General features: G+C 50.3%; 1 protein-coding gene across 9 annotated transcripts in view; it reads right to left on the bottom strand.

The window, feature by feature from the left end:
* Positions 1-23417, bottom strand: part of LOC132818097 (metastasis-associated protein MTA1-like) — a 151660-nt gene extending 128243 nt beyond the window's left edge. For all 9 annotated transcript variants that reach the window (XM_060828780.1, XM_060828772.1, XM_060828774.1 and 6 more), the window contains exons 1-4: positions 23113-23417; positions 14173-14240; positions 11661-11754; positions 332-458 (exon numbers count right to left, since the gene is read on the bottom strand). In XM_060828780.1, coding sequence (XP_060684763.1) covers positions 332-458; positions 11661-11754; positions 14173-14240; positions 23113-23140 — 317 coding nt within the window. In that variant the 5' untranslated portion in view covers positions 23141-23417. The remainder of the gene's footprint in view (positions 1-331; positions 459-11660; positions 11755-14172; positions 14241-23112) is intronic.
* Positions 23418-23633: the final 216 nt, after the last annotated feature.

Here is a 23633-nt window from a genome sequence, read left to right as displayed (position 1 = left end):
CTGACTGTACATTTCCATCTCTCCCTCCTCCCTTAAAAATGCTGCCAAAACCTGTTTTAAGAAGCTTTAGGTTGGCTATCCTAATTCCTTCTTGGGTTTGGAGTCGAATTAGGTTTCAACACACACTTGTCCTCATTATGTTAACAGTATTGTACAATTGCAGGTCAGTATTATTGCACCTGCTAAGCAGGAAAGGAAGGGAATCAAAAGCAAGTCTTGACCGAGGAGAATTAGGACAAACCAGGAGTACACATCCAACGACTGAGCAAAACACAAAGTTCTGCATCGTCAAGCCTGCAACCACAGACATGCTCTTCCGCCCCAGAGTTACCTGATGTGGGTCGCGGGTAAAGATTCTAGCTGCCTTGACAGGAAGAGTTCACGGTGCTTCAGCTGGTGTCGCTCATTCTCCGATAGCTCCTGTAGTTCTGTGTTCTCCATCTCCTCTTCCACTTCCCCTGCACAAAGACCAAAGACTGGAGTAATGATCTCCCATCCTTCCAAATCACACTGTATTACAGAATAAAATCACTCCTCAAACGACCAATAAAAATCGCAATAAAAACACCGGCGTTAGTCAACATTCCCTTGATTTTTCCTCACCCCGATTGTGCATGGCCCCTTTGATTTTGTTTTTGCAGTGCACTAGCATTGTAATTTGAAGACGTCAATTTGTGCATTCATCATGGAAGCTTTTAAGCTGTAGCTTCGAGTGACCATTATTATCAATGTGGCTCAATGGAGAGCTCTCCCACTAGTTATCCTCTTGGGCTTGCCAACTCACCTGACCTCATTACTCCAACAGTATCAATCACAGATGGGGTGAACCTCTGATCACTCCCTATTATCACTTTACCCATAGCCCCGCTTCCAACTTCACAACCTTGCACATCTGTCCCTAAAGATTTCACTTAGTTCAGATTTTGAAAGATGGGTTCTATCTAATCATGGACCTTTCACCCAACGTAATATTTTCCGTTGCAACCAATCTGCTCAGGCCCACCCTCATTTCCACTTTGGATGCTTTAAGCCCCAAATGTTCCTTTGCACCCGGGCCATTACACCGGTACAACATTCATCACATCTGCATTCTACTTTTGGTTGAGCCAAATGAATCACTATTGGGGTAAAAGCAAAGTAGTGCGGATACTGGAGATTGAAAGTAAAAGTGAAAACGGTTGCAAAATGCCAGAAGGAATGGTGGCAGGTGTGGGGAAAGAAAAGAAAAAGTTAACATTTTGAGTCCAATAGCATCTCCTTGGAACCACTATTGGATCCAGCTTTGATTTAATAAAATTATTCATGAGATTACAATTGATTCCAGATTATTCTTGATTGCATAAGTATCATTCCCCCTCCCCCTCCCGTCTCTTGCAACCCCATCTTCACCAAGTGAGGAGTTCACGGACTTGGAACATTCTATCTTTCGCAGTTCCCTCCCTGCTCCTTATATACTCAGTCGAACTTTTTCCCCAAACTCTCCATTGCCATAGACCTCGACTCACTTACTTTTCAAAGTGTCTCCTATTTCTCCTCATGCTGTCTCCAAACTCTGCTTGTCCATGAGGCCAGTCATCTTTCAACTGAGCTGTGTTCCCACTAAAATGCTGACCAACTAACTTCCCACCCTGGACCCCATGTAAGCTGGTGTTGTGAACAATTCTCTCTATATAGGTATTGCCCACCCTCAATTAAATCTCTTTCCACCCAGTCCTTAAAAATAAAAAAAAACCTTAATCCCTCAATCACTACAGAATGTGAGCGCCATCATAGTCTTACCAGACGATAGGGGTGCTCTCTCATTAGAGAGAGAGAACTGGTGGTGAGTTAACCCGAGAGCCTCAGGCGAGGAGACAGGTTGAGAAGGAGAGCCCTTCACGGCCACATCAGCCAGTGACAGGAATTGAACCCACACTGCTTCGCAAACCAACCATCCAGCCAACTGAGCTAAACTCACCACTCACCATAGAATATCCAGTCTCAAGTTACCCGGGATGATAGCAATTGCAAGAATGAGGATTTCAGTCGCAGATGTTCTGTGACAGGTAAAAAGGTGAGTGATGACGCAGAGATGGAAATAAGTTATCTTAGAAATGACACAAATAGGAGGTCAGAATCTCACTGCAGGATCGAAGGTGACATCAACTTTGCGAACACACTGGCTTAATATCAGACAGTTACTAATAGAGTTTGGAGTAGAGACCAAAAAACAACAATTTCAGTCATCCCAATACTCTAGTGGAAGAAATTTCTTCACATCCAGGTTGGATGTTGAATAAGTAATATATGATGCTCCAGTTGAGAGTGGTGATGGGTGAGATAAGAGGTGAATGCCACCAGTGTGTAAACGGTGCAGACAAGGACACCAGCACAAAATACCTCTTTGAAAAAAGTCTTTCCAAAAGTGCAGTTAAGTAACTGCACTGTTAAATTTGATACTGAGCCATATCAACACAAGTCCAAAGCCCGGAAGACCAGGCCTTTGTTTAGCTAACCAACACATAGTAGCGGCAGTGTGCAATATTTAGATGACACATGCAGAAACTGGGCAAGTCTCCTCTGACAGCATCTTCCATACCCATGACTTTATCATCTACAAACCCTAATTCTCACCCTAACCCTATGAATATTACCATCAACACTGTTGGGTTTTTCCACCAATACACCATCCTGCTATTCACTGCTGATTGCTAATCAAAACCTAACAGCACTGTATCTACATCAAATAGACTTCAGCAGTTCAAGAAGACCACTCTCCCAGAGTAATTACAATGGGTGATAAATGTTGACCTTGCTAGCAATGCTCAAGTCCCATGAATGAATGCTTAAAAAACACAGCAAGAGCAGCAGTTATAGAGTCATAGAATTGTACAGTAAGCAAACAGATCATTTGCTCCAACTCATCCATGCCGACCAGATAGCATAAATTAAACTACTCCCAGTTGCCAGCATTTGAACCATAGCAGTTGTCCCAGTGTAAGTGTTTGTTTTGCACTGCTGTTCACTACCTTGCAGCCTTTCCTGGAAATACATAGAGTTACCTAGAAATCACATAGTCACAAAGATGTACACAACAGAACAGACCCTTCAGTCCAACTTGTACATGCCGACCAGATATCCTAAATTAATCTAGTCCCATTTGCCAGCATTTAGTCTGTATCATTCTAAACCCTCCCTATTCATATACCCATCCAGATGCCTTTTAAATGTTGTAGTTGTACTAATCTCCACCACATCCTCTGGCAGCTCATTTCATACACGTACCACCCTCTGTGAAAACGTTGCCCCTTAGGTCTCTTTTATATCTTTCCCCTCTCACCCGAAACCTATGCCCTCTAGTTCTGGAGTCCCCCACCCCAGGGAAAAGACTTTGTCTATGTCAGGCACCTCATGATTTTAAAAACTTCTATTAGGTCACCCCTCAGCCTGACACTCCAGGGAAAACAGCCCCAGCTTATTCAGCCTCTCCCTACAGTTCAAACCCTCCAACCATGACAACATCTTTTCTCAACCCTTTCACATTTCACAACATCTTTCCAAAAGGAAGGAGACAAGAATTGCACACAGTATTCCAAAAATGGCCTAACCAATGTGCTGTACAGCCACAACATGACCTCCCAACTCCTGTACTCAATACTCTGACCAATAAAGGAAAGCATACCAAACACCTTCTTCACTACCCTATCTACCTAAGACTCCACTTTCAAGGAATTATGAACTGCACTCCCAGGTAACTTATTCAGCAACACTCCCTAGCACCTCATTATTAAGTGTATAAGTCCTCTCTGATTTGCCTTTCCAAAATGCAGCACCTCACATTTATCTAAATTAAACTCCATCTGCCACCCCTTAGCTAATTAGCCCATCTGATCAAGATCCCATTGTACTCAGAGGTTACCTTCTTCGCTGTCCATTGCACCTCCAATTTTAGTGACATCTGCAAACTTACTAACTGTACCTCTTATGCTCACATCCAAATCATTTATATAAATGACGAAAAGCAGTAGACCCAGCACCGATCCTCGTGACACACCATTGGTCACAGGCCTCCAGTCTGAAAGGCAACCCTCCACCACCACCCTCTGTCTCCTACGTTCAAGTCAGTTCTGTATCAAAATGGCTAGTTCTCCCTGTATTCCACGAGATCAAACCTTGTTAACCAGTCTCTCATGAGGAACATTGTCAAACGCCTTACTGAAGTCCATATAGATCACGACCACCACTCTGCCCTCATCAACTCTCTTCATTTCTTCTTCAAAAAACTCAGTCAAGTTAAATGAGACATGATTTCCCATGCAGACATGGTTAAACTTGCAAATGAAGATCTCCATAATTTTAACAGCCTGTCAAAGTACTGTGCCAATGATAAAAGAAAATGCTGGAGAAACTCAAATTGATCTGGCAGCATTTGTGGAAAGAAAAGTGGTTTTAACATTTTGAGTCTTTTAATAACTGCAAGGAGCTGAAAAAAACTGCAGTATTTTGTACAGTTAACAGGAAGAGTGAGTGATGAGGGTGCCCAGAGAAAAAGACAAAGGGAAGCTAAAGGTGATTCCCCTTCTACAACTTGTCTATTCATAAACCCCCAAATCCACACAGACCACTTGTATCTCCATCTTAAATTCCACAAACAGGACCGCTCTGGCAGACCCATCACTTCAGCCAGCTCCTGCCCCAATGAACTTATTTATTGATATCCTGAGTGTATCTTTCTCCTCCTGTCTCAGCTCTTCTAATTTATGTCCATGATTCTTCCAATGCTTTACTTCGGTTCCACAATTTCTAGTTTCCTGAGCCTAGCTGTCACCTCTTCACCATGGATGTGCAACCCCTCTACACATCCACCCACCATCAGACCAGTTAGAAGGCTCTCCATTTCTTCCTTGAAACAAAGCCTGAACAGTCCCATCCTTCACCAGATTGAGCTCATTCTCACAGTCGATAACTTCTCCTTTAACTTTCTCCAAATCAAAGATGTGGCCATGGGTAGCCACATATATCACAGCTACCCATGTATCTTTGAGAAGTATGTGGAATATTTCTTGTTCCTGTCCTACTCTGGCCCCTACCTCCAACACTTTCTTCAACACATTGATGATGTCACAGAATTGGAAAGATTCATCACTTGTACTTATCATTTCCATCCTTCTTTCCTATTTATCTAATACGCCTCTGACTCTTCCTTGTGGTTTCCATTCCTGGGGATAGGCTATTGACCAATATCCAACATAAAGCCAGTGACTCCCAGTTAACTAAGCCCCCAGGTGTGACCAATTTCCTACATTTTCATTCTCACCCAGAACAATGATAGGATTCCCCATGTCCTCACTTTCCACCTCACCAGTCTCCACAACTTCCACCACATCCAGCAGGATATCTTCCTCTCCCCTCCAGTGTCAGCATTCCACAGGGACCATGGGTTCCACGCCCTTCGCCTCCTCCAAGATTTTCATTTCCCCAGCCCCCTACACCGTACCTTCACCGTGGACATCCAGTCCCTGTCCACATTAATCCACCATGACAAAAGCTTCCAAGCCCTCCGTTTCTTCTTCTCATGCCATCCCAAACAGTACCCTTCCATCGACACCCTTATCCGCCTGGCTGAACTAGTCCTCACCTCCAACAACTTCTCCTTCCAATCCTCCCACTTCCTTCAAACCAAAGGGCTAGCCATGGGCACCTGCATGGGACCCAGCTACGCCTGCTTCTTTGTTGAGTACATGGAACAGTCCACCTTCTTCAGTTATACCGGCACCACTACATCGATGATTGTATCAGCACCACCCCGTGCTCCCACGAGGAGGTTGAACACTTCATCAACTTTACTAACACATTCCACCCAGACCTCAAATTCACCTGGATCATCTCAGCCACCTCCCTCCTCTTCCTGGACCTCTCCATCACCATCTCCGGCAACTAACTGGACATCTACTTCAAGCCCACCGACTCCCACAGCTACCTAGACTACACCTCCTCCCACCCTACCTTCTGTAAAAATGCCATCCCTTATTCCCAATTCCTCCACCTCCGCCATATCTGTTGCTAGGATGACCAAGATTTGGAGACATCAGTGTTGGACTGGGATGTACAAAGTTAAAAATCACACAACACCAAGTTACAGTCCAACAGGTTTATTTGAAAGCACTAGATTTCAGAGTGCTGCTCCTTTATCAGGTGGTTATTCTCCACAACCACCTGATAAAGGAGCAGCGCTCCGAAAGCTAGTGCTTCCAAATAAACCTCTTGGAATATAACCCGGTGTTGTGTGATTTTTAACAGGATGACCAATTTTACCTGAGAAAATCCCAGATGGCGTCCTTCTTCCAAGATCGCAACTTCGTTTCCCATGTGGTTGATGAGGCCCTCCAGCGCATCTCCTCCACTTCCGACACCACTACCCTTGAACCCCACCCCTCCCAATGCAAAAAGGAAGAACACCCCCCATCCTCGGTCCTCACCTTCCACCCCACCAACCTCCATATACATCATATTATCCTCCGCCACTACCGCCACCTCCAACCGGACCCCACCAGCAGAGATATATATTCCCCTCTCCACTCCTATCAGCATTCTGGAGAGACCATTCCCACCGCAACTTCCTCGTCAGGTCCACGCCCCCCACCAGCCTACACCCCACTCCTGGCACCTTCCCCTGCAACTACAGGAATTGCAAAACCTGCGCGGACACCCCCCCCCCCCCTCACCTCTGTCCAAAGCATCCTTCCACATTCGACAAAAATTTACCTGTACCTCTACCAATATCATCTACTGTATCCGTTGCACCCGATGTGGTCTCCTCGACATTGGGGTGAATGGGACACCTACTTGCGTATCATTTCAGGGAACATCTCTGGAACACCAGTACCCACAAACCCCATCACCCCGAGGTTGAACAATTCAACTCCTCCTCCCACTCTGTCAAGGACATGCAGGTCTTGGGTCTCCTCCACTGCCAAACCGTTACCACCCAACACCTGGTGGAAGAACGCCTCATATTCTGCCTTGGGACCCTGCAACCACACGGGATGAATGTGGATTTCAACAGTCTCTTCATTTCCCCCACACCCACATTATCCCAGTCTCAAGCCTCCAACTCAGCACCACCCTCCTGATGTGTCCATCACCTTTCCCATCTATCCGCTCCATCCCCACCCAACCCAACCCCATCACCTTCTCCCTCACCTTCATCCATCTATCACTTTCTCAGCTACCTTCCCCCCAACCCCAACCCCTCCCATTTATCTCTCAGTCCCCCAGCCCACAAGCCTCATTCCTGATGAAGGGCTTATGCCTGAAGTGTCGATTCTCCTACTCCTCGGATGCTGCCTGATCTGCTGTGCTTTTCCAGCACCACACTCTTGACTCTGATCTCCAGCATCTGCAGTCCTCACTTTCTCTATGTGTTCCATGATAACGTTGTCCAATTCTCCATCACTCCCAACACTTCCACCTTCCCATGCAATTGCAGAAGATGTGACCCTTGCCCTTTCACTTCCTCCCTTTTCACAGTGCAAGGTCCCAAACACAACTTCCAGATGAAACAGCCGTTTAATTGTACTATTTTCAATCTATCATGCTGTTTTCACTGCTCACAAATGTTGTCTCCTTTAAAGTGGTGAGACTGAATGCGGACTGGGTGACCACTTTGCAGAATATCTCCACTCTGTAATGGAAACCCTTTAAAACTGCGTTCTTTTAGAAATCCATATCTTGAACTTTCTATGTAGCAAGAGACCGCATTTAACTGTGTTACAGTAGTAACAAGCCTCCTACAAGCATACGAATAATTAGGCCCTTCACTACCCAATTATGAATGTGGTGTTTTGGAAAGTAAGAGGTTTTATCTTTAGAAGGAATGAAAACTAACCTTTGCATGAAGATAGGTAAAGGATATAGCAGTCACCGTTCCGTCATGAGTAATTTCCTGGGGTCAATGGCCAAGAGGGATTAGCAATCTCTTGTCATAAAAGCTAGTCACTTTTTTTTCTAAAAGCTGTTCCTTGGCTCAAGGAGGCTCTGTCCTTGTTTTTTCAGAAGGGTAATAAACCAGGCTAGGCTCCAATCAGTCTGGTTTGGTACAGAGATGGAAAGGATTTTGAGAGGCCTTTTGTTTCTATGTAAACAGATGAGACTTCAGACCAAAGTGGTCATGTTTTAGAAGTGACCTGTATAATGAAAGGGGAGTGGTCAGTGGTTAGCTGAACAGTTTTAGTTCAGTCCTGAACTGGTGAAAAGTTCAACAGGGAAGCTGTGTGGAGACTCTCTCTTTGCCCTTCAACTTCAACCTGTAAGTATCTGTTCCATTTATACTGGTTTTAAAAGGAAGTTTGCTTATTGGGACTGTTGTGTATATTCGGAACAGCATAATTAAGTCTAGTTGGATAGGTTGAGTTCTGCAAGGGTTCTTTATTCTGCTCTTTGTGTTTCATTGTGTAATTGTGTAAATAAATTTTTGTCTGTTTTAAAATCTAGTAGTCAACCTGGGTAATTTTCACTGTACACTTACTGAAACAAATTGCAAAGTTATGGTCTGACCTGCCGACTTAAGAATGTTTTGAGTGATCTGGCTTAGTCCATAACACTGTGCTGTGTCAAAAATAAAGATACATCAATAGATAATGTAGGAAGAGAGAGACAGGATCCAGGGTAACAAGCTACACCTTCTTGGTAGAGGATTATGACTTCCACAACATTAACCAAAGAGAAAAACAAAACCTGTAACCAACAAAGACTGCACAACATCAGGAACACTTTACCCGTGCTCCTCCATTCCGCATAATTAAAAATCACATAACGCCAGAATGTAGTCCAACAGGTTTATTTCTTGTCCCAATCCTGCTCCTTCATCACCCAAGGTGACCCCACTACACGATACACTCTCCCCAACGCCCTACCCCAACACACACACAAGCATGCATATATACACAACTTACATACTCACACAATCATGCAGACCCTCTCTCATACACACACTCTCTCTCATTCATTCATACACATGCACACATACCCTGCCCTACACTCTCACACATACCCTCTCACAGGCTTACACTCCATCACACTCACACACTTTACCAAGCATATACACACTCTCTCTCACTATCTTTCTCTCTCTCTCTCTCATGCATTTGCACACACATCTACGTCTATGGGGTGAGTTTGTATTCACAGAATTATATTTGCAGATACATTCTATTTTGCTCAAAAAGCACACAATCTGCAGACAGTCAATGCAGACAGTCAATCCATGTAATATTTTACAAATTCCACTTTGAAAACAGAACCAGGCTGACTCAAGATTGGGATACAGACAGACTCTGACCTCATACTTTTAGTGCATTGTCTGAGCTGAGATGACCCCCTTTTCTGTTTAAGTAAAACCTTAAGTTAAGTTATCTCCAAAACGTGACTTGAAAGAAGTTCTGGGATTTTCATATTAATAAGTCAAAACCTGCAACCTATTGTAAATGATGAAAGACTTAACAGCAATCTAGGTTTGTTCAATATATCATTTCAGTTGCATGACTCTGTACACTTTTGCGATAAATTCTGTATCTTACGGTCCTGCTCTGCTGCTACCTGGTAAAGGAGCAGTGAACCGAAAGCTAATGCATCCAAATAAACCTATTGGACTATAACCTGGTGTTGTGAGATTTTTAACTTTGTTCCACCTCAGTCCAACACCAGCTCCTCCACATCATTCCACAGAATGGCTTTGGGATCAGTAAAACACAAAAACCAGGAGTAATAGGCCAATCAAGCCTGCTTTGCTGTTCAATATGATAACACCTTGGTCCAAACCTGAACAAAAGAACTAATTTCCAGAGTGAATGAGAGTGACTACCCTTGACATTAAAATTTTCCAAATAACATCAAATCTAGCATAAAGGAAGAAGGCCGTGATTGTTGGAGGTCAAGCATCTTAACCCCAAATGTCCTAACTCAGACGTCTTCAGCTACTTCATCAATAATCTATTGTTTTTCATAAGATCAGAACTGGGGGACAATTAAGGCTTATGCAGTGTTCATCTCCATTTGCCACCCCTCAAATAATGAAGCACTCCATTACGAAGATTAGACAATATGCATTCTTGGACTGATAACCAATAATCACGCTACATGACAACCAATGACCACCACCAGCAAGAAAGAGAATAGCCATCTCCAAATGTCATTCAGCCAAACTCAACATTAACATCATTTAAGGACAACTACTCACTTGCTGTATTGGATCTGTCATCCGAGTTTCTTGGCTACAGCGTCGGTCAAAGGCTGGGTATTCCTCAGTGAGTGGCTCACCTACTGACTCTAAGAGTCTATCTCTAGGTACAGGTCAGGTGTATGACACAATACTCTCCAAATGTCTGAATGAATCCATGTCCTACAATATACTAGAAGCTTGATACCATTCAAGACTAAGTTTGTCTGAACAGCAGTTCAGTCATCACCTTTAACGAAAGCGTACAGTATTTTCTGCTGAATCTGCAGCATTTAACAGCATTTCCTAAGCCCATGACTTAACACTTGCCAAACTATTTTCAAATGTGACGCCACATTAACACTGATTGATGTGACCTGAGTTCAACAAACACAAAATAGTATTAAAGCAGTATAGCAACAGTTATAATTATTCATTCTTATAGCATGGATCAACATCACATAAATAAGCAAATCTGTTTTAAGTTCACAAATATTTTGTGTTTTAAAAGATTCAGTCAATGAATATTTTAAATATTCGTTCCCCCTTGCAAATGCATATAGTTCTCAGCACCTCTCTTTTCTCTCCTTCACATGTAGTAATCAGGCTCCTTACCTCCTCACTATTCAATGCACACATACCAACCCAGTCTCCATGACTCAGACAGAGAAAATTCTATAGGCTAACAACCCACTGAGAGAAAAACTCATTCTCAATTCTATCTTAAATGGGAGACTACTTATCATTAAACTGGATCCCACCTTGTCAAGTTCCCTCAGGATCTTGTACATTTCAACATGAGCAACTTGCATTCTCCTCAGCTCCAACTTGTACAGTCACAAACTGTCCAAACTTCCTTTATAGTACAAGTCCTTCATCCAAGAAATAAGTCGAGGCTCTGCACTCCTTTCGTAAATAAGGAGACCAAACTCAGAACTGCCTTTTCCCACCTCTACCTTCAGCACATTGACACCAAAATGTCCTAGGTTCACTACTGAAATTCTTTTCTGAAGTTGGAGAAAGCTTTTGGGTCCATTGTCCACCCCTTATTGTCTGCCACCAACACCACAGGGTCCAAGGCCACCCCACCAAAATTCTCACTTAACAGTTGCCATTGCTGTCCAGAGAAGGGGTACGTCACAACCATGAACAATATCTCTGTGATGCCACAGTGGGTGACACAATTTGGGAACCCCTAGCCTAGCAAGACCAAGACAGCAGATGCAGGGAACACCAGCATCACCAAATGATTCTCCATGTCACATACTATCCTGACTAGAACATATCACCATTTCTTCACATTCATTAGGTCAAAATCCTAGAATCCTACCCCACAGCACTATCAGTGTACCTTCACAACACAGACCACAATGACCCTCACCATCTCTCAAGAACGGCTAAGAACAGGCAATAACGTTAATCATGACAAGCACTGCCCCATCACAAAAATAAATCTGACACTTACTTGCATGTTTATCAGCGAGGGCAATAAGACTGCTTGAAATGTCTCGTCTCCGATAGAAACAAACACACTTTGCTTCCACATTGCCATTGACGGTCTGAAACAGCAAACACAAAAGGCATTAAGGATAATGATATTACACAGATGTTGCAGTGAAACAGCAAACAGGCATCACTTTGAAGTGACATACACAAAGCAGAGGTCCCTTGACAAGAACCAACTGACCTGTTACCTCAGTCAAGTGCCCATTCTTCACAGGTAAGCTGACAGTTGTGAGCTTGCCAATCAACCATAGTGACTATACATTCTGTTCTCACCCAGCAGAAGGAAATCCATGGGTAATAATCAAGAAAAGACACACTGCCTCTTTGATTTTTTTTGTCCTCACCTCAAGAATGATAGTGCTCATTATTATTTTCACCAATCAAGTTGTTTTCAGCCCAATTAAAGTTAAATTAAGTCCTGAGTTTCAGTACCTTCAGTGACCACTACCTTTGTTGGTCATTGGCTATTGTTTGATTGCCTTGGTGTCTGAAGGTGCAAGTACACAAGAGTAGATAAGGACAGGAGATTCCTTTCCCAGATGAGATTTTCTTGACAATCTAATAGCTACGTGATCACCATTACTGATAGGAGCCATATAGGTTTGAAACTATGACCTGGTTGACTCAGGTTGACCCCTTTAAAAATGGCAGCCTGGTCACAATTCTAGGAATCTGAGCCCGCTCCCAACGTTTCTGATACTTACCAGCAACGTTTATGAGTGCAGGCTGTTTGGGTCGATACAAAGTGAAGCTGAGCCAAGAGTCCAGATATTGTTATCTGGCTCAAAGGGCCAAATGGCCTACTCCTGCACCTATTTTCTATCTCTGATAAAATAGTCCCTATTTGAGTGACAGCTCAAGCTCTATCATCTCTGCTATTAATTTCATAATGTAAAATGAAACAAGGTTAAAGTTTCTAGTGCCTGCAGCTACTGAAACTTTAAAGGATATAGATGACATGAACTTTTATTGTCTTACAGAAGAAAGACCTTTCTTTTAAACCTTACTGGAAATTTCCCCATCACTATTTTAAAAAGATTTTCTTAATATATTCTGTTCTCACTCAAGGGTTTGTGGATACTGGTTGAATGGGCTTGGAAGTGCCAGAGCCAGCATAGAGACCTGACAGGCCATTTGAGTTGTTCAGGAGGGGACACACCTTGGCACGGGCAGCATGAGAGGCCATGTATGAGGTATGTGGGAGTTGAGGGCATGTCAGGGGTGATGCTGGAAAGCTTTTCTGTTTGCAATCTTGCTAGAATGAAATTTCACAGAACCAGGGTGAACTTTTAAACAGCCCCGTGGCTGCCTCCAAACTTTTTCTTCGAACCGCACTGTCTGACTCTAGCTGGCGTCTGACACCTTGGCAATAAAGATCCAGTCCTCAAAGCAAGCAAGCTAAATCAAAATCGCACTACCCATCCTGAGGATGAAAATCCAGGCTTGCGTCTTTGAGTCATAAGTCAAGATTAGAATGGTGCTGCAAAAGCACAGCAGGTCAGGCAGCATCCGAGGAGCAGGAAAATCAATGTTTCAGGCAGGAGCCCTTCATCAGGAATGAGGCTGGAAGCCTTGGGGGTGGAGAGATAAATGGAAGGTAGTGGGGCGGGGGAGAAGGTAGTTGAGACTTCTCCCCAGCCCCACCCCCTCCCAATTATCTCTCCACCCCAATGCTTCCAGCCTCACTTCTGATGAAGGGCTCCTACCCGAAACGCCGATTTTCCTGCTCCTCGGATGCTGCCTGATTTGCTGTGCGCTTCCAGCATCATTCTAATCTTGACTCTGATCTCTAGCATATGCAGTCCTCACTTTCGCATCTTTGAGTCATTAGCCCAGTAATCTCACCACTATTCTAATATTGACAGTCTCCCGTGACTATTGCACCCACAATCTCTACAACCTTAAATCCAATGGATGAAGGTTTGATCACATATCATTGTCCAAGTTGTTCACCATATTATACAAGTGGCCTGTGAATTAATTTCACAACATAAATTTAAGCAAGGTTAGAGGTTTCAAGAGCCTGCAGTTTCAGGCATTAAACATGAAAGGATTCGGATGTCATAACCTTTACTGTCTTCTAGAAGGAAGACCGCCTAACTTATTGGAAGCTTCTCAATGACTGACTTAATATATCCTACACTCACCTTCTAATATGTTACACAAAGGCTTGAATACAAGTTAAACAATGACTCAGGGTGTGCTACAGTCAGAACAAAATACAGTGTATATCACATTGAAAATTAGCTGCTTTGGCAAGGTCAGCAAGCAAATAAATCCTGTTGCACGTCAGATGCATAGTTAATGGAAGGTTTATATCAAATTTGTTGTCATGATTAAATTCTTTCAAAGTTAAGAGATTCTGCAAGTATGAAAAGGAATACTCACAGCACTGAAACTCTACACAGACATTCACAGGATGATAGTGAAGCTTACTGATGCAACAGAATTTCAACATGCCGATCAATTACCTTGTTCAATTCCTCTATTCTTCTGATCAAGAATGGATTGCTTGAAGAGTTCTCAAAAAAGACATAATCTGTAAGACAATAATAATTCTTATCAAGGGAAAGGCAAAGCTATTTACTCCTACAGCCAACTAAACGTTGAGCTTGCAAACATTTAGAAATCAAATAGGGCAAGGATTCGTCCAAACAGTTTTGTAGAAAATCTCAGCTGATCCCCACTTACGGCTCTTGATGAGAAAAATGCACCAAATATCTTCAGAGGCAGCAGGTATAAAGAGAAGATAATATGGATTTTGTCAGACAGATCATAACATTTAAGGCTATGGCCCTAGTGTGGGCAAGTGGGTCAAGTGTAGACGTACAGAAGTGGCCAGAAGGGTGTACTCTGTGACTCTACGGTTCAAGGTGTTCTTGTCAACAGTAAGCAAGACCTTGATTTAGTCAGCATCATTACAACTTGTTGCTGTGTAAAGGCAAATTAATTTTGAAACTGATCCTGACTGCAAAACATAAGTATAATTCTAACCATCATCTTATTTCATTGCAACTCAATAAAAACTTCAGTTACAATCATGACCGGGGTGATAAGAAGGTATCTTCAGGATTTTTGGGAGGGATTTCATCACATCAGTGCATCAGGATCCAAAACTGGTTGGAAGAAACATCATCTCTCTGCTCAAACCTCTCTGGAATAGCTGTGACTACCGTTAACTGAGCGATGATGTCACGTCCAGTACATTAGATACAGAACTTTTGGCTGCTGTGGCTTTTACCTGCTGTGGCTTTTACCAGAATGGTTAAAATTATGTATTAGCTCTGCAGTATACCAGACCTCCACCAACACCTCTTTATTAGAAAAATGCACAAGGTATCTTCAGAAATACCAAGTAAAAAGGAGGAGATAGTATGGATGATTGAACACTTGGGGCTCGAGGTGGGGGTATAAAAGGGAGATAAAAGTAAGGAAAGGCCACCAGATTCTCCAATTTCTTGACAACCACTGAAGTGTGGCCAAAGTCGCAATGCCTGAAAAGTAGAAGCCAATTTGTACATAGTGAACTCCACAAGCAACAACAAGACCATCTACTTCTGTGACGCTGCTTGAGGAAACAAATATCAGCCAAGGCACTGGAAAGACACCCTTGCTGCTCGTCAAAATGGTGCCACAAATCCCACAATCACCTGACCTGGCAGCCTGGGCCTCAGACCACCTCCAAACCTGCAGCACTGGCTCAGGACACTACTGGATTGTCTGCACTGATTTTTGTTTTGCTCATGCCTTGGAGTAGGACTTGAACACAAAACGTTGTGACTCAGAGGCAAGAATGCTATCAAACCAACTACAGTTGGAAAAGAGGAAGGATTTCGTCAAGGATCTGTAAAATGTAGATTCCTGTGGTGGAGCAAGTAGCATATGCACAGCTACATGTAGCTTTGGCACACAAGTTAAGGAGGGGAGGAGGAGGGTGAAGTGAGGGGAGAGTGGAAAAGAAAGGAGAGGAGGGTTAATGAGTGAGGGCGAGTGGGGAGGAGGGGAGTGAGGGAGCGTGGGAGGAACAAGGGAGGTGGTGGAAGGGAGTAATGAAAAGAGCTGAAAGTGAGGGGGCAGCAGGGAGTGAGGGGGGTGAGGAAAAGATCAGGGAATGTGAGGGAGGGGGAATGGGGTGGAAGAGGGGGAAGGGAGGAGAGGGAGTGAGTGTGGAGGAAGAAAGGGAGTGAGGGCCTGGGGGAGGGGAGGTGGATGGGGTGAGAAGGGGGGAAAGGGATGAAAGGGGGGAGAGGAGGGGTGAGGTGGAGGGGAAGGAGAGGAGGGGGCAGTGATGGGGAGTGATGGGAGAAGTTATGGGGGAAAATGGAGGAAGTGATCGGGGAGGAGGAAATGACCACGGGAAGGGGGGAGGGTACTGTTGGGGAGATAGGGGATGTGATGAGGAGAGGGGGAGGAATGTTAGGGGGAGTTGGGGAGAGGAGTCGGTGGGTGGGGGAGTCGGGGGGGGAGTTGGGGGTGGGGGGGGGAGTTGGGGGTGGGGGGGGAGTTGGGGTGGGGGGGGGAGTTGGGGGGGGGGAGTTGGTGGGGAAGGGGTGATTGGGCAAGTGATGGGAGGGAGGTGGGAGTGATTGGAATAGGAAGAGGGGGAAAATGAAGGGGGAAGTGATTGGGTGAGGGGGAAATGATTGGGGAAAGGAGAGAAGTGACAAGGGAAGACAGGGGCAAGTGATGGGGGAAGGGGCAAGTGACAGGTAGAGGGGGTCGTGAAGGGAGGTGGCGAAGAGGGCCAAATGAACAGGGAGGTGATGGGGAAGGGGTTAGTGAGTGGGGGATGGAGGGAGGAAATGTGATGGGGATGTATGGGGAGGTGATGGGGGGGGGGGGGGGGAAGGAAAATGATGGGGGAGGGAGGACAAGTGATAAGAAGGGGAAGGTGATGGCGGGGGGGGGAAGGAAGGTGATGGCGGGGGGGGGGAAGGAAGGTGATGGCGGGGGGGGGGGAAGGAAGGTGATGGCGGGGGGGGGGAAGGAAGGTGATGGCGGGGGGGGGGAAGGAAGGTGATGGCGGGGGGGGGAAGGAAGGTGATGGCGGGGGGGAAGGAAGGTGATGGCGGGGGGGGGGGAAGGAAGGTGATGGCGGGGGGGGAAGGAAGGTGATGGCGGGGGGGGGGGGGGAAGGAAGGTGATGGGGGGGGAAGGAAGGTGATGGGGGGGGAAGGAAGGTGATGGGGGGGGGGGAAGGTGATGGCGGGGGGGGGAAGGTGATGGCGGGGGGGGGGAAGGTGATGGCGGGGGGGGGGAAGGTGATGGCGGGGGGGAAGGAAGGTGATGGCGGGGGGGAAGATGATGGGAGGTAAGTGATGGGGAAACGGTGGAGGAAATGATCATGGATTGATGGGGTTGAGGGATGGAGGGGAGTGATGGGGGAAGCAACGGGGGAAGTAACTTGGGAAAAAGCGATGGGTTGGAGGCGGTGAAGTGATGGATGGGGATATGATAGAGAGGACTAATGGGGATAGAGTGAGGGAAGTGATTGGGAGAAGGTGTGATGGGGGTAGAGGGAGGTGATGGGAGGCACACAGGCTTAGTGATGGGAGGCAGAGTGAAGTGATGAGAGGAGGAGGGGAAGTGATTGGGGAAATGGGCAGTGATGGGGGAAGGAGATGGTGATGGGGGAATGAGAGTAGTGATGAGGAAGGAGGGAAATGATGGGGGGAAGGGGGAAATGATGTGGGAGATGAGCATAGTAATTGGAATAAGGGGAAGGAAACAAGTAAAGGGGGAAATGATTGGGTGAGGGAGAAGTGACTGGGGAGGGGGCAAGTGACGATGCAGACCAGTGCAAGTGATGGTGGGGGTAGCGATGGGAGGAGACGGATGGGGACAAGTGATCAGGGAAGTGGGGTGATGGAGAGGGGGAGAAGAGGGGGGAGTGGGAAGAGATTGAGGGTAGGGGGAGAGGGAGGGAGGTGGAGAGGAGTAAGAAAGCCAGGAGTTGGAAGGGATGGTGGCTGGTGGGGGGAGATGATGAGGGATTGTGGGGAGAAGTATGGGGGATGGAGGGGGAAGTGATGGGGGATGGGGGGGGAAGTGACGGGGGATGGAGGGGGAAGTGATGGGGGATGGGGGGGGAAGTGACGGGGGATGGGGGGGAAGTGACGGGGGATGGGGGGGGAAGTGACGGGGGATGGGGGGGGAAGTGACGGGGGATGGGGGGGGAAGTGACGGGGGATGGAGGGGGAAGTGACGGGGGATGGAGGGGGAAGTGACGGGGGATGGAGGGGGAAGTGACGGGGGATGGAGGGGGAAGTGACGGGGATGGAGGGGGAAGTGACGGGGATGGAGGGGGAAGTGACGGGGATGGAGGGGGAAGTGACGGGGATGGAGGGGGAAGTGACGGGGGATGGAGGGGGAAGTGACGGGGGATGGAGGGGGAAGTGACGGGGGATGGAGGGGGAAGTGACGGGGGATGGAGGGGGAAGTGACGGGGATGGAGGGGGAAGTGACGGGGGATGGAGGGGGAAGTGACGGGGATGGAGGGGAGGAAATGATGGGGGATGGGGGGAGTAATTGGGGATGGAGGGGGAAGTGACGGGGGATGGAGGGGGAAGTGACGGGGGATGGAGGGGGAAGTGACGGGGGATGGAGGGGGAAGTGACGGGGGATGGAGGGGGAAGTGACGGGGATGGAGGGGGAAGTGACGGGGATGGAGGGGGAAGTGACGGGGATGGAGGGGGAAGTGACGGGGGATGGAGGGGGAAGTGACGGGGGATGGAGGGGGAAGTGACGGGGGATGGAGGGGGAAGTGACGGGGGATGGAGGGGGAAGTGACGGGGATGGAGGGGGAAGTGACGGGGGATGGAGGGGGAAGTGACGGGGATGGAGGGGAGGAAATGATGGGGGATGGGGGGAGTGACGGGGGATGGAGGGGAGGAAGTGACAGGGGATGGGGGGGAAGTGATGGGGGGTGGGGGAAAGTGACGGGGGATGGGGGAAAGTGACGGGGATGGAGGGGAGGAAGTGATGGGGGATGGGGGGAGTAATGGGGGATGGAGGGGGAGTGATGGGGGATGGAGGGGAGGAAGTGACGGGGGATGGGGGGGAGGAAGTGACGGGGGATGGGGGGGAGGAAGTGACGGGGGATGGGGGGAGGAAGTGACGGGGGATGGGGGGGAAGTGATGAGGAATGGGGGGGAAGTGACGGGGATGGAGGGGGAGTGATGGGGGATGGGGGGGAAGTGACGGGGGATGGGGGGGAAGTGACGGGGGATGGGGGGAAGTGACGGGGGATGGGGGGGAAGTGACGGGGGATGGGGGGGAAGTGACGGGGGATGGGGGGGAAGTGACGGGGGATGGGGGGGAAGTGACGGGGGATGGGGGGGAAGTGACGGGGGATGGGGGGGAAGTGACGGGGGATGGGGGGGAAGTGACGGGGGATGGGGGGGAAGTGACGGGGGATGGGGGGGGAAGTGACGGGGGATGGGGGGGAAGTGACGGGGGATGGGGGGAAGTGACGGGGGATGGGGGATGGGGGGGAAGTGATGGGGGATGGGGGGGAAGTGATGGGGGATGGGGGGAAGTGACGGGGGATGGGGGGGAAGTGACGGGGGATGGGGGGGAAGTGACGGGGGATGGGGGGAAGTGACGGGGGATGGGGGGAAGTGACGGGGGATGGGGGGGAAGAGACGGGGGATGGGGGGGAAGTGACGGGGATGGGGGGGGTGGGGGGTGATGGGGGAGTGACGGGGGATGGGGGGAGTGACGGGGGATGGGGGGAGTGACGGGGGATGGGGGGGAAGTGATGAGGGATGGGGGATGGGGGGAAGTGATGAGGGATGGGGGAAAGTGACGGGGGATGGGGGGGGAAGTGACGGGGATGGAGGGGAGGAAGTGATGGGGGATGGGGGGAGTGATGGGGGATGGAGGGGAGGAAGTGACGAGGGATGGGGGAAGTGATGAGGGATGGGGGGAAGTGATGAGGGATGGGGGGGAAGTGACGGGGGATGGGGGGAAGTGACGGGGGATGGGGGGAAGTGACGGGGGATGGGGGGGAAGAGACGGGGGATGGGGGGGAAGAGACGGGGGATGGGGGGAAGTGACGGGGATGGGGGGGGTGGGGGGGGATGGGGGAGTGACGGGGGATGGGGGGAGTGACGGGGGATGGGGGGAGTGACGGGGGATGGGGGGGAAGTGATGAGGGATGGGGGATGGGGGGAAGTGATGAGGGATGGGGGAAAGTGACGGGGGATGGGGGGGGGAAGTGACGGGGATGGAGGGGAGGAAGTGATGGGGGATGGGGGGAGTGATAGGGGATGGAGGGGGAGTGATGGGGGATGGAGGGGAGGAAGTGACGAGGGATGGGGGAAGTGATGAGGGATGGGGGGAAGTGATGAGGGATGGGGGGAAGTGATGAGGGATGGGGGGAAGTGACGGGGGATGGGGGGAAGTGACGGGGGATGGGGGGAAGTGACGGGGGATGGGGGGAAGTGACGGGGGATGGGGGGAAGTGACGGGGGATGGGGGGAAGTGACGGGGGATGGAGGGGAGGGAGTGATGGGGGATGGAGGGGGAGTGATGGGGGATGGAGGGGGAGTGATGGGGGATGGAGGGGCAGTGATGGGGGATGGAGGGGAGGAAGTGACGGGGGATGGGGGGAAGTGATGAGGAATGGGGGAAAGTGACGGGGGATGGGGGGGAAGTGACGGGGGATGGGGGGAGTGATGGGGGATGGAGGGGGAGTGATGGGGGATGGAGGGGGAGTGATGGGGGATGGAGGGGGAGTGATGGGGGATGGAGGGGAGGAAGTGACGGGGGATGGGGGGGAAGTGACGGGGATGGGGGGGAAGTGACGAGGGATGGAGGGGAGGAAGTGATGGGGGATGGGGGAGTGATGAGGAATGGAGGGGGAGTGATGGGGGATGGAGGGGAGGAAGTGACGGGGGATGGGGGGGAAGTGACGGGGATGGAGGGGAGGAAGTGATGGGGGATGGGGGGAGTGACGGGGGATGGAGGGGAGGAAGTGACGGGGGATGGGGGGGGAAGTCACGGGGGATGGGGGGTGGAAGTGACGGGGGATGGAGGGGGGGAAGTGACGGGGGATGGAGGGGGGGAAGTGACGGGGGATGGAGGGGGGGAAGTGACGGGGGATGGAGGGGGGGAAGTGACGGGGGATGGAGGGGGGGAAGTGACGGGGGATGGAGGGGGGGAAGTGACGGGGGATGGGGGATGGGGGAAAGTGACGGGGGATGGGGGGGGAAGTGACGGGGATGGAGGGGAGGAAGTGATGGGGGATGGAGGGGGAGTGATGGGGGGTGGAGGGGGAGTGATGGGGGGTGATGGGGGATGGGGGGATGTGATGGGGGATGGAGGGGAAGTGATGGGGGACGAGGGGGAAGTGATGGGGGACGAGGGGGAAGTGATGGGGGACGAGGGGGAAGTGATGGGGGAGGAAGTGATGGGGGATGGGGGAGGAAGTGATGGGGGGAGGAAGTGATGGGGGATGGCGGATATGATGGGGACAAAAGCGATGGCAATGGGGGGGCCATGTGTTGGGGGGCAAGTCATGGGGATGGGGCATGTGATGGAGGATGGGGGAATGTGATGGGAATGGGGGCAAGTGATGGGGGAAGGGAGGGGGCAAGTGATGGGGGAAGGGAGGGGGGCAGGGAGGGGGCAAGTGATTGGGGGAAAAGAGATGGGGGGACGTGACAGAGGAACGTGACTGGGGAAGTGGTAGGGGGAAGTCACATAGGGGAAAAGATGGGGGGAATGACAGGGGAAGTGATGGGGAAAAGGGAAATAGGAGAGAGATGGGGGACAGTTGGGGTGGGATGTGGGAGAGTTGGGGGAGAGTTTGGGGGGGAAGTGATGAGCGGGGTGATTGATGGGGGGAAGTAATGGGAAATTGCTGGGGGGGGAAGTGATGGGAGAGAGAAAGGGGGAGAGATGGGGAGACATGGGGTGAGAGATGGGGGCAGTCATGGGGTGAGAGATGGAGAGAGAATGGGGGGGTGATGGGGGGGCGATGGGGGAATGATTGGGGGAGAGATGGGGTGGAAGTGATGGGGTGTAGTGATGAGCAGGGGGAGTGATGGGGGGAAATGATGGGGCAAGAGATGGAGGGAGTAATGGGAAGAGCGATGGGGATGAGCGATTGAGGGAAGGGATGGGGAGACTGATGGGGTGAATGATGGAGGAGAGTGATGGGGACAGTGATTTGGGGGTAGTGGTGAGCAGGATGGAGTGATGGGGGGATTAATGGGGGGAAGTGAAGGAGGAGGGGAAGTGAAGGAGGAGGGGATGTGAAGGGGGAGGGGGATGTGAGGGGATCTGATGGGGAAAGGGGAAGATGGTATTGGGGAGGGATGGAGTTGAAGTGATGGGGAGTGGGGTTCAGTGGAGAGGCGGATGTGATGGGGAGGGGTGGGAGTGGGGAGGGGGAGGGGTGGGGAGGGGGAGGGGTGGTGATGGTGATGAGGGGAGGGGGGTGGTGATGGTGATGGGGAGGGCGGTGATGGGGAGTGAGTTGGGGTGGTGATGGGGAGGGGGTGGTGATGGGGAGGGAGAGGGGGATGTGATGGGCAGGGGGTGCAGGATGTGATGGGGTGGGGGTGGTGATGGGGAGGGGGTGGTGTTGGGGTTGATGTGAGGGGGTGAGGGTGGTGGTGATGGGGTGGGGTGGTGTTGGGGTTGATGTGAGGGGGTGGGAGTGTGATGGGGAGGGGGTGGGGTGGTGTTGGGGTTGATGTGACGGGATGGGGGTGGTGATGGGGACGATGTGAGAGGGGTGTGGGGGTGGTAATGGGGAGGGGGTGGGGGTGGTGTTGTGGAGGGGTTAGTGATGGGGTTGATGTGAGGGGGAAGGGGGTGGTGATGGGGGGGGGGTGGGAGTGGTGTTGGGGATGATGTGAGGGGGGTGGGGGTAGAGGTGGTGATGGGGATGATGGGTGGGAGTGGTGATGGGGGTGATGGGTGGGGGTGGTGATGGGGAGGGGGTAGGGGTGGTGATGGGGTGGGGGTGGTGATGGGGGTGATGTGAGGGGGGTGTGGGTGGTGATGGGGAGGGGGTAGGGGTGGGATGATGTGAGGGGGTGGGGGTGGTGTTGGGGAGGGGGTAGGGGTGGTGAGGGGGTGGGGGTGGTGATGGGGGTGATGAGAGGGGGGTGGGGATGGGGATGGGGATGGGGATGGTGATGGGGGTGATGTAAGGGGTGTGTGGGTGGTGATGGGGAGGGGGTGGGGTGGGATGATGTGAGGGGGAGGGGGTGCTGATGGGGAGGGAGTAAGGGTGGTGAAGGTGAGGGGGTGGGGTGGTGATGGGGTGGGGGTGATGTGAGGGGGTGGGGGGTGGTGGGAAGGGGGATGATGGGTGGGGGGTGGTGATCTGAGGGGGTGGGGGGGGTGGTGGGGAGGGGGTTGCTCCTGAAGCGGTCGGGGCCGCGGGCTGGACCTACCTCCGACCCGGTACATGTTGGCGGCCATGGCGGGGCCCGGGGAGGCCGGACCGTGCTCTACCGCCGCCCGGGGCTCGGGCTCGGGGATACTCCGCTGATGGGAGACCGGGCTCGGAGCTCGGTGCCCGCCGACCCTCCTCTCCGTCTCTCACACACTCTCTCTCTCTCTCTCTCTCTCACTCCCTCTATCTCTCTCCTTTTCTCTCTCTCTCTCTCCGCTGCCTTTCTCCTTCTCTCTCTCTCTCTGTTTCTGTCCTTTTTTTTTGTTTTTCTTCCTCACTCTCTCTCTCTCTCTGTCTCTCTCCTTCACCTTCCTCCTCTCACAGCCCGACGTCACCTATTCTTCGGAAGTGCTGCTTTCCCCCGGGTCGACTCAAGATCCTCCCCCTCATCACCCCCTACATCCCCCCAGATTCCCCTAAATACCCCTCTGACAGCCCCAAATCTCCCCTAAATACCCCCCAGACAACTCCCACATCTCCCCATATCCCCCCAGACACCGACAAATCTCCCCTAAATAC

Source organism: Hemiscyllium ocellatum, chromosome 8 (genome assembly GCF_020745735.1).
Source record: "Hemiscyllium ocellatum isolate sHemOce1 chromosome 8, sHemOce1.pat.X.cur, whole genome shotgun sequence".
NCBI lineage: Eukaryota > Metazoa > Chordata > Chondrichthyes > Orectolobiformes > Hemiscylliidae > Hemiscyllium > Hemiscyllium ocellatum.
The sequence above is the reverse complement of the archived record's forward strand: the minus strand, read 5'-3'. Positions and strand labels throughout refer to the sequence as shown.